This window comes from Trichomycterus rosablanca, chromosome 14 (genome assembly GCF_030014385.1).
Source record: "Trichomycterus rosablanca isolate fTriRos1 chromosome 14, fTriRos1.hap1, whole genome shotgun sequence".
In the NCBI taxonomy this organism is placed as follows: domain Eukaryota; kingdom Metazoa; phylum Chordata; class Actinopteri; order Siluriformes; family Trichomycteridae; genus Trichomycterus; species Trichomycterus rosablanca.
This window is the reverse complement of record NC_086001.1, coordinates 18,962,961-18,974,372: the sequence shown is the minus strand read 5'-3', so window position 1 is coordinate 18,974,372 and position 11,412 is coordinate 18,962,961. Positions and strand designations below refer to the sequence as shown.

The 11,412-nt window shown below is 38.1% G+C and overlaps 1 protein-coding gene and 1 non-coding gene across 2 annotated transcripts; one reads left to right on the top strand and one right to left on the bottom strand.

Annotated features, from left to right (window-relative positions):
* The first annotated feature begins 6,503 nt into the window (after positions 1-6,503).
* LOC134326552 (uncharacterized) lies at positions 6,504-8,588 on the top strand. Its single transcript, XM_063008726.1, has 4 exons — positions 6,504-6,756; positions 6,962-7,117; positions 8,041-8,133; positions 8,226-8,588. The coding sequence occupies exons 1-4, from the start codon at positions 6,655-6,657 to the stop codon at positions 8,523-8,525; spliced, it is 651 nt and encodes a 216-aa protein (XP_062864796.1). The 5' UTR covers positions 6,504-6,654; the 3' UTR covers positions 8,526-8,588.
* Positions 8,589-11,047: 2,459 nt separating this feature from the next.
* On the bottom strand, positions 11,048-11,119 carry trnaq-uug (transfer RNA glutamine (anticodon UUG)). The gene has a single exon. It is a non-coding gene; the product is annotated as a tRNA-Gln (tRNA).
* Between the last annotated feature and the right edge of the window lie 293 nt (positions 11,120-11,412).

Sequence of the window (11,412 nt, the reverse complement as noted above, 5' to 3'; positions counted from 1 at the left end):
AACTCAACATACACCAGCGCATTCACACTGGAGAGAAACCGTATCAGTGCTCACAGTGTGTAAAGAGTTTTATTACACAGGGTAAACTTAAAATACACCAGCGCATTCACACTGGAGAGAAACCGTATCAGTGCTCACACTGTGGAAAGAGTTTTATTACACAGGGTAATCTCAAAATACACCAGCGCATTCACACTAGAGAGAAACCATATCAGTGCTCACAGTGTGGAAAGAGTTGTTATGGACAGAGTGATCTCAAAATACACCAGCGCATTCACACTGGAGAAAAACCGTATCAGTGCTCACAGTGTGGAAAGCGTTTTAATGGACAGAGTGGTCTGAAAAGACACCAGCGCATTCACACTGGAGATAAACCATATCAGTGCTCACAGTGTGGAAAGAGTTTTAATACAAAGAGTGAGTTTAAAATACACCAGCACATTCACAGTGGAGAAAAACCATATCAGTGCTTACAGTGTGGAAAGAGTTTTATTACCCAGAGTAATCTCAAAATACACCAGCGCATTCACACTGGAGAGAAACCGTATCAGTGCTCACATTGTGGAAAGAGTTTTAATCAAAAGAGTAATCTCAAAATTCACCAGCGCATTCACACTGGATAGAAACTGTATCAGTGCTCACAGTGTGTAAAGAGTTTTGAAAGACAGAGTGATCTGAAAATACACCAGCGCATTCACACTGGAGAGAAACCATATCAGTGCTCACAGTGTGAGAAGAGATTTAATCAACAGAGTAATCTCAAAAATCACCAGCGCATTCACATTTTACAGAAATGATGCTCACAGTGTTGGAGCTGCTTTGCTCATTTATCAGCACCTAGACAAAAGTGTGACTCATCAGATTGTACCAAACAAGCTAATATATAAAATATTTTGAGTGAGTGTTGGGGAGAAATGGTTAGCAATGAATGAATTATACTGTGTAATTAACAGGTAATTAATTACACAGTAAACATTAATAAGTAAACAGTAATAATACAAGTATAAATCTTTAGGTTAAACTATTACTGGGAAATAATGTGATTATCTATAGTGGAGTGAATGGTGGGTAGAACCAGGAGGTTTAGAGCCTGATGTAAGTGAATGCTTATTGGAAAAAATTTATTGGATCGGCTAGCATATATTGGTCTTAGTGATACTGTGCTTGATTATTTTTCTTCATACATTTCTAGACATGTACAGTATGTTCACAGTCACTCCTGTTTCTAGTGGTGTCCCTCAGGGCTCTGTCCTGGGAACTATACCTGTCCATTGTGCTCACGACTACGCTTCCTCCTCCATCTCTCTCTGATTGTCTAATAGAATTAAGAACATGGTTCTCTTACAATTTTCTCACATTAAATGCTGATAAAACTGAAATTCTTCTTATAGGTAGAAAATCTCCTCTCTCTAAATCTAACAAATTCTCAGTGATGATGAAGAACTCAGTCGTCTCTCCTTCCACTCACAATCTTTCATTTCATGCACATATTAATAATATCACACGATCCGCTTATTTCCATTTACGTAACATAAATCGTCTGCGTCCATTCCTTTCTCCTAGAAGTGCACTCTAAAAAATGATTCATGGTGTTAGTAAATAAAACATAATAAAACAAGTCAATTCAACATTAAAAAATATGTTTGTTACATTTTTTTGAAATTGTAAGATGATTAATTTTTTAATCCTTTTTGAATGCAAAATTTTGCATCAGCACAACAACGGACAAATTTTGAGTTGAACCAACGAAAATATTCGCGCCGCCGGAACCAAGAAAAAAAGAGCAATTGTGCACAGCTCTCCTCTCCCCCCCCTCCTCATTATGGAGACGGACGTATTCGCATTTTCCGCTTGTACCTGCTATTACAAGGGACTGTTTTCATACTCATCAATCAGAATACTTTATTATTATTATTATACTGAGAGTAAGTCTATCACCCTTTATAAACGTCATATTTCAGAGTAGATAAGTAGATTATTATAGCTCGCTAGCAGGTCTGTCGTTACAGGAGGCTTAGCTAAGCTAGGTTAAGCCAGCTTGAAGTTCAGTCAGAGGGAGCCAGTGTCAATGTCTAAGACACAAAGAAAAAGTAATATTAATACGGGTTTCTGTTAGGAGATTTAAATGTTTTACCTCGAACTGCTGAATAAACGACTCTATCGCTTGTCGCTGATGAGGTTCGTTGTAGCAATCCGTTAACTCTAGCTAGATTATTATTTTCACAGGCTACGTATAACTATTTGCAAGGGGGTTCTTCTTTAAAATTGTATTTCCAACTGTATATATTTTTGTGTGTATTTTGTGCTGCATCTAGCTAGCTTTTCACCAAGCTATGGCTGTGTTTCGCACAATTGATAATTATGCGTAATAATTATTTAGCCATGTAGTGCTAGCTAGCTAACGTATAGCTAGTTACGTTGGCTGACAAGGAAAAGGGCGCCATTTTAGTTGAGCTAAAGTGTACAATATATGGCGATTGCCCATTTCATGTTGGTTGGTTTGATGTTAAAATACAGAAAAATTTGTCAAACATTTAGAAATGCATTGGTGCTGTAAAATTTGCAAATTTAAAACCACAAATAAGACTGAGCTCTTAAAGCATTATAGGCTACGGCATTGGCATAGTGGTCAAACCTTGCCCTGTCTTTACTGGGAATGTTACTGCTCATTTAGAACATGGGGCAGCCTTAAAACGCATGTGTCAAGAGACCATTCGACACAATTAAAACGAAAAGAAGTGTTAGCATTTAAATGTCCAAGTTGTACATTAAATACCATTTCCACAGAAAAGGAGTTCTTTGAGCACATTGGTCACCATTTAAAAAAGCAAGAAACTATCACGTGTGTTTGAGAATTGTCACTTCAGAACAAACATTTATGGGACATATGCATCGCACAGAAGCCGGAAACACAATCCTCACTCGTTGTGTGACATCAAGGGTGAGTTTTTACAGAGGAAAATAGTGAACCCTTCAAATACAGGGGACGATCTTGATGAAGATGATGATGCAGATGATGATGATGATGATCAGAGTGCAGAGGTGGCTGCAGTAGAGGCTGAAAATGAAATGAGAGAACTACCCAACTTGATTGAAAAGAACCTAAATAAATTGGAAAGTTTATTTAATGTACCTAATAGGTGTATTGATGAAGTGGTGGAAGAACTAAATTTCATTTCTCGTTCAGCTTCAGGTCTTGTTATAAGAGAGATTTTACAGTCATGTTTAAACAAGCACAGTTGTCAGGTAGATGGTCGAATAATTTCAGAGATTGTGACACAAATCTGTGAATCCAATCCTATTAGCTTAGCACTGGGGACTGATGGCCCTCTCTCCACTTCCTACAAACGAAGGGAGTATTTTAAAGAGCATTTCTCAGTGGTGGAGCCCATTGAATATGTGCTTAATGACCGTGAGCGGAGAAGCTTCCAGTATGTACCTATTCTGAGGTCCTTACGTGAGGTTTTGAACAAGAAAGAGATCCAGGACTTCATCCTTAACAGTGGGAAAGAAGTACAAGCCGGCACTGAAGCACAGTACAAGTCTTTTCAGGATGGCACATACTTTAAAGCCAACAAACTGTTATCAAGACATGACCCAGCCATAAGTCTCATGTTATATGTAGATGATTTTGAATCCACTTGGAACATCCAGGAAAAAGCACAAAATTACTGGTTTTAGCAAATGTGCCACCTTTGCTCCGATCCTCACTCACATCAATCTACTTATCGATTCTCTGCAAGACAGATGATATAAAACGATTTGGATATAGTGCAGTGTTAGAGCCCCTACTGAAAGATCTTGTGACCCTAGAAGAAGAAGGAATTTACATATCTTCTTTAAGCAGACAGGTCAAAGGTACTGTGTTTTGTGTCGTTGCAGACAACCTTGGCGCTCATTCTATTGGAGGATTCGTTGAAAGCTTCTCTAGTTCACATTGCTGTCGGTTCTGTCTTGGAGAAAGGTCACAGTTCAAGGTAATTGAAGTTAGAACAGGAGCATTTTCTCCTAGGACAAAAGAAGAACACCGAGTCCATATCCAGACTGCACAGGAGTCTACTGGTGTGTCTAATTGCTACAACATTTTGATGTGTTAACAGGCTACCCACCTGATTTGTTACATGACCTTTTCGAAGGTATTGTACCAATGGAGTTAGCCTTGTGCCTTGATGCTTTAATTAGAGCAAAGTATTTCACTCTTGAAGAACTGAACAAATTAATCAGAGATTTCCCATATAGGTGGGCAGATAAAAAGGATGCACCACAGCCGGTTCCTCTAAATTTTGCTTCAAAAAGAACTGTCAGTGGGAATGCCCATGAAAACTAGACTTTGCTGCGCCTCCTTCCCCTCATTGCTGGAGCAAAAATACCAGAGTGTGAGCCAATATGGCAGGTTCTTTTGAACCTCAAGGAGATAATTGAACTGGTTCTGTCTCCAGTTCATACTGAGGAGACTATTTGTTTTTAAGACAGTAAAATTTCAGAGCATCGGCACAGATTCCTTGAAGCCTTCCCCCAGAGTGGTCTTATTCCGAAACATCATTTTGTAGAACACTATCCACAGCTGATTAGGAATTTTGGTCCACTTGTGTCATTTTGGACAATGCGTTTTGAAGCAAAACACAGCTTTTTTTAAACGTGTTGTTAGACATACCCACAGCTTTCGAAACATCTTGCTGTCTCTCTCAGTGAAACATCAGTTAATGGTTGCATTTCATTTGCATGAAAGTAATATCGAGCCTTCTATACGGGTAACCAAGCTGTCAACAGTGGATTTGAGTGTTCTGAAGGAAGACGTTAAGGAAGCATTGGAAAGAAGATTTCCTGGTGAGTCATGTGTTCAGATGGCTAACACAGTGTGTTACTATGGCACTACTTACTCAATTGGAATGATCCTGGCTAATGGTTCGACAGGTGGACTACCAGATTTTGGAGAGGTAATTCAGATTGTTGTTGTTAAAGGAAAACTTGCATTCATTGTAAAATGTTTGAATGCTTGGTACGTGGAACATCTGTCAAGCTACGAACTTGAAAACACCAGAACAGTTAAAGTTCTTAATCCATCGGAGTTGTCTGACATATTCCCTTTAGCAGCATATATAATCGAAGGGAAACGTTTTGTGACTCTAAAGCACTTCATTTACTTACCATAAATGGCTCAGTAGTCCACCTTCGATGTATCTGATTCATGCTAGTGATGTAAGGAATTTTCACTGGGCTCACACCCATTTATTGTGAAATGCTTAAAATGTCATATGTGGCAAAGAAATTCAGTTATTACATGCACTCAAACTATAGTTGAAAATAACTTAAGGAGTTGTTTTCTGACGAGAGCCTGGCTTTGAACTAAATTTCCCCTTTAACAGAGAAACTCCATTCAGAATATTGTGTAGTTCAGGGCTAGAACAAGAACAAGAAACATACAGTAAATCCAGATGTTTTATTGTGGGCTCTGCAAAACTCGGCCTTGTTAACACTACATAACAAAAAATAAATGTAAGTTGGTTTAAAAATAGACTCTACACTCTAGTTTAAAACAAGATTTTGATGTTGATTCAGCAGTTACGGTACTTTAGTGATTGTTTTTCACACACATACACACACACACTTGAAATTTCAGTTTCTCTGGTTTTACTTTTTCTGGGAACATTTTTGCTAAATATTTCTTAGTAAAACCAGAGTGATAAATTTTTATGTACTTTGATGTAATCTGTTATGTCTTTTCAGTTTGATGCTGCAATGTCTCAGCCTGCTAAACTTCGGATCATACTTCAAGACCATGACATTCGTAGACTGGAGTTACCTTCTGGAATCCCCGATACTGTAGATGAACTTCATTCTCTTGTGCAACAGACATTTCAGATTGAGGGTAGTTTCACTTTGCATTTTAAAGATGCTGATTTTGGAGAGTATTTTTCTCTAAATTCAGTATGTGATGTCAAGGACAAAGACACACTTAAGGTGGTCCATGTTTTTGAATCCCCCATGGTCATCTTGACTAATTTGGACAGCTCCTGCCCAAGTGGAACAGAAAGTGCCATTTATCCTCAATCTGACAGTTGCTCATCTGGATCCCAAGATACAGTGATTCTCTCATCACCTGAGCATATGACACACCGTTCTCAGTGCTGGCCTGTGGAATTTACAATACCTCGTTTCGCCTACAACACAGAACTTGTGCTTGCATCAGGTAATGAGGCTTTCGAGAGGGAGGGAATTCTTCTGAGTCCTACCGCAATTCTTCCTGATATGCTTGAGAAGTTGGCCGAAACCATTTATCAGTATGTTGCCTATCCTACAAGTGTGCAATTAAACCATGTTGCAGAAGCATTGATTCAAAAACATCCTTGTCTGAGAGAACCAGGTTCATTTAACAGATGTTATGGATGGCAGCAGAGACTGAAATATAAAATGGCTAATTACAGATGCAAACTTCGAACACTTGGGTGCCCTGAGCTTGTAGTGAACTCTCTGAAAAAGAAGCGAGCACATGAGACGGCAGCTGCAAAAAATGTAAAGAAGCCAAGAAAGGCAGAGGTGAATTACTTGCCGCCTCACCCACAAGGAGAAACAGAAGAAAGTTTGGAGCAAGTCAGACTGGACCTCTTGAGTGAAGTAAAGAAGAGGACTAACTCTAATATCATCAGTGAGAAAATGGCAAGGACATTCTCCATTCGCAGACAGGAAGTTGTCAACCTAGCCCCACATGTCGATGTTTTCAAAGAACGCTGGCCTGCCCTTTTTGATGTCATCCAGGTGAGTGCCTTAATGGAATACCTTACTAGTTCTCAACCCTAGTCCTACAATAGTCTCTTGTTTTGCACATTTGAGTGTTTTCTGGTGGGAAAACACAAAAAATGCATGGCAGAGAGTACTCCAGGACCAGGATTGACAGCCACAGGAATAGTTGATGGGTATGTTTAGTGTTAAGTGAAAGCATGTTTTATTGTGTGCCCTACAGATACGTGAAGAGTTCAAGAGAATAACCACAATCAACCTTGAGGCATCTTTCATGGCGAAGCTTGATCAGTACTGCCCAAAACTGATGAACTTGGTGTCATCAAGAGGAGGGGCTGCAAAAATGAAGATTCAGCAAATAAAGGACACACTTCTTGAGGTATTCTTATCATTCTAATCTTAGAATAGAAAAAAATGGAGATTGAGCTAATTGAGCTAATGCTTGAATGAATAAACTGACAGTTTTAGCCCTGTAATGGCAGCCAAAGGTTCATGTGTTTGTTACATTGTACACATTTGGTCCGGTTAGTTCTGGTTTCACACTGCAGTTTAGTGAGCAGACTAAAGAACTTTACTACACCCTGTCATCATCAGCTACGTGGGCTGCGTCTTTCTATACTTCATATAAATTGGTTTGTAGAATGTTATGAGTTCAGCAAGTTGCTTTGATGTTGTGACAAATTCTAGCTCTGTCAGAATCCGACTCCCCTTCGCTGGCATGCGCACCCCACAACAGAATTGAGCGTAACAGATTATCCTCAGATTCCTTTTATCTCTGTGTATAAATAAGGGTTAATCTACAGTTACAGTAAATAAATGAATTCCCACTGCAAGCGTTTGTGTCCATATTGCTGTGCGGCACGCCTGCACGCCAAGGGGAGTCAGATTTCACCAGTTCTTTTTCCTCTGGTTTGTTTAAAGACTGTCTCAGCTTCCTGTAATTGGCTAGGCGAACCTGACCATGGTTTAGTAGATCCGGACCAAGACCACCTCTTTTGGTCAGACCAAACTCTGGTCCTTTGTTCCAGACCATGGTTTGTGGCCCCTTTCACACCTGACACTTTGGTTCGGACCAAACTGAAAAGTCAGAAAGTCAACCAAAGGAGGTAGGTGTGAAAGCTCCTTTAGTAATAAGTCTAGCTGTCACAAGTCCACTCGTATCCTATGAAGTCCTGTCATCATTTCCCAGGATTGATGTTATCTGACTTTTTTCTTTACCAGCAATTCAACCCTGACTCGTCATTGATTGTAGTGCAACGTTATTCTTTTTCAAATTAATTATATGTTTAACATGTTTTTCAGGATAACACGATTGAAAGACGCAGAGAAGTTGCAATCCGTTGCATGGTGGTTTACCTCGGTGAAAAGGAAGAGGATCTCTTCAAGGAATACTTGGTGGGCAAAATTAAATTGCTGTCTACTTTTAAACACTACACTAACTACAGCAATATTGAAACTGAAATATTGGGTCTGAATTTTTCTATAAGGATGCTGAAGCTCTGAACAGACATCTTGCTGGGGAGGTGATGAAGATCATGGTTAACAAAGCTGCCAGTACATCTGACCCAGCCAGTGCCACTATCGTGATAGAGGGAACAGAAGTCCTGAGGGGACTGGATCTACCAAGGGCTTGTGCCTTGCTGATGGGTCTTATATATGCCCTTAATCTCAGCTACCCAAGACAACTGAGGCATACCTTTGAAGTTTTTCAAAAGTTACTCCTCGAACTGGATGGACTGAAAGCTAGTCCAAAAGTAATGTCTCTTAAACAAAAGCTGCTCTCATAAAATATAGGAATTGTTGAAGTGTAGATGTACTGTGAACACATCTGACTGTTCTGTTCTCAAAATCAAAACTGTACATACTTTACTGCAAAGTAAGACTATTCATTTTGTCTAAACTTCGCAGTGATTAATAGTTTTGTTACATACTGATTTCTAATGAAAGAATACAATACATGCTTAAAATCCAGTCCAGTTCAGTTCAATGGACCTTTTATGTATATGTTGAACTAAGATGACTTAATATTGTTGAGTTGCTGTATGGTGAGTATTGTTGATTCAAGAGATGGTTTAACTATGTAACCTTGCCCAAGCATTTTTAAATGAAGGGTAAAAGGGGTTTACTTCAGTAATGTTGTCTGTTAACATATGTCCTCTGATCTACAAGAGAACAGTTTGGTGGGTTCAATGCCTTCTTTGCAAATTGCACAGAGTAGGTTTTTTTTGTTTTTTAATTTTGGTGTAAGAGACATGTGAATTATCTGACACAGCAAATTTGCCAGTGTTAAATCAATGCTGTTGGTGTTAAATTAAGATTAACTTAAATTCTGACACTCAGTGTTAATTTAATAGTGTTTATTTACCACTGGCAAATATGCTGTGCAGTGTTTGGTTCTCAAAACCTAAATGTTTGTATAATGCATATTCACTGCACTGGTATGTTCTGTTAACAGCTGTGTTCTGATCTACAAGATAACTTGCACAGAGCAGATTTATTTTTATTTTATTTTTTTGTCAAGCATCTATTCTTAAGACAGTTTTGCTCTCAAATTTAAATTGTTTGTAGGATTGTTTAATCCTTTGTTTCGCTACACTTGCTGTATCCAGCATTTTCACTTCTGTGATGGTCTTTTAACAGCTGTTATCAGCTAGAATATTTTATTTTGTACTATGCAGATTTTTATTATTGTGCAACAGTTTTTATGCACCACTTTCAAACCAATAATAAAAGGTGGTATTTTCAAAAAATGTCTTTATTTGCCCTAATATCTGGAAAATCTTGTATTAATTAGGTAGGCTCAAATTAATGGAGATTTTTAAAGTTTAATTAAATTACGTTGGTAGAACTTAATTTAGTTGTGTTTATCAAACAAAACAATGGGATTAATATTAAGTGAAACAACTTTAAAAAGTTAAGTTAGTCCAACAATGAAAGGCTCATAGCTTTTACTCAAAAACATTCTAGTTGGGATTACTTAAAAAGATACATGCAAATTGTTACATCAATTTTTTTAAGTAGATCCAGTATATTATTTTTTAGAGTGCAGACAGCTCATCGATCAGACCATCAGAGCGATGTAGGTTTAATTCACTAACATCACGACCAGATTAAGAGCTAATTCACAGTTTACAAACAAACTAAATTTAGAATAAGCAACAGAAACAGACACAGACTTACTGTCACTGTATTGTATTATAGTGTTAAATTGTAGCCTATTTTATTGAGATTATGCTTTAATGCTGTATTTTCTTACATTTATTTAATCCAGCACAATGGTTAAACTGCACAACCCAACAAGTTAAAATAACCCATCATGTGTTCTGTCCAATATTTACACAGTGCTGGTTGCCAAATAACACCTTTTCACCTGCATTCGGCCTTTCTTTCCTGTATACCAAAATCAGTCACCATTGCAGGTCTACAACATGTTACAAAAACACTTGGGACACTTTATTTTTGCTTTCTTTATCTTGCCGGTGTCACATTGTATTGAAACTAAAATAAATAAATGAAAACTTAAAATTTAAAATCAAGTGTTTAGGTTCATTCATCATCTTAACACATATTGCAAACTAATCAAGCTCGTCAAATTTCAGACATTGTTCACGTAAACAAAAATCTCAAGAGGAAGCACAAGATTCATTTATTTATAGACGGTGCTGTTTATGGTTTTACACTTAAAAACATGAACAGTTAAAAAATAACAACAAACACAACAGCAACAATTTAATAATAATGTCACAACTCTGTACCCAAGCAACAAGCTGTAATTTATCTAGCACCACTAGATGGGAACGATATCTGTACAACAATTTGAACTTCACTTTAAAAGTCAGTTCAGTGTGTTTTACTGTAGTAAGAATAGCTCCACATGTTTTGTACGTAGTGTTTATGGTATTTAAGCTGGATGGATAGATGGAAGTTAACATGTAATCTAAGGTGACACTTAAGTTTATTCGCTGCTGTTGGCTTATAAAGTTTTACTGAACAAACTGGCTCGTATTTTGGCACTGATGTACTTTCCTGAATGGTGATCTGCTTGGTCGACACAACTAGCACAAGTAATCGCGGTCTACACCCCACAAGCGCTGTGCTGTACTTGCACATGCGCTGAACGCTACCATCCTGATACTGCTAACGTTTCTAAACCTCTAAAGCTGAGTTAAGTTTAGGACCCAGTTGGCTGGTAGATTGCGCTGTAAACAACGATTTACCTTTTGGTGTTACAATTCGGCATAGAGCAGTCATATGCGGAACACTATTCTCTACTCAGCATTGATAACAGTGTTTTTACCTAAATAAAACCAGGTTCCACTGAGATTTGAACTCGGATCACTGGATTCAAAGTCCAGAGTGCTAACCATTACACCATGGAACCACACAGTGAAGCCTTACTTAAGCCCAAAAGTTAATAAAAGTTAATATTGTAAACAATGATTTGCGATTATATTTTGGGATGGAGCAGTCACACTATAACACTACTAGTGCTATTATGATATTCAAACTGGATGAATGGATGGAAATTAGCATGTAATTTAAGGTGACTCTAAACTAGCACAAGCAATTGCGATGCTCTGTTGTACTGCACATGCGCTGAATGCTACCATCCTGAAACTGCTAATGTTTCTCAATCCTGGACCTCACACCGGCCCCAAATAAAAGCAGTAAGGT

Bases quoted from the DNA above. Each gene is read 5' to 3' on its own strand.
- LOC134326552 (XM_063008726.1), top strand. From the start codon at position 6,655: ATGGCAAGGACATTCTCCATTCGCAGACAGGAAGTTGTCAACCTAGCC. The intron at 6,757-6,961 runs GTGAGTGCCTTA...TGTGCCCTACAG, and splicing joins CCCTTTTTGATGTCATCCAG to ATACGTGAAGAGTTCAAGAG. The intron at 7,118-8,040 runs GTATTCTTATCA...CATGTTTTTCAG, and splicing joins TAAAGGACACACTTCTTGAG to GATAACACGATTGAAAGACG.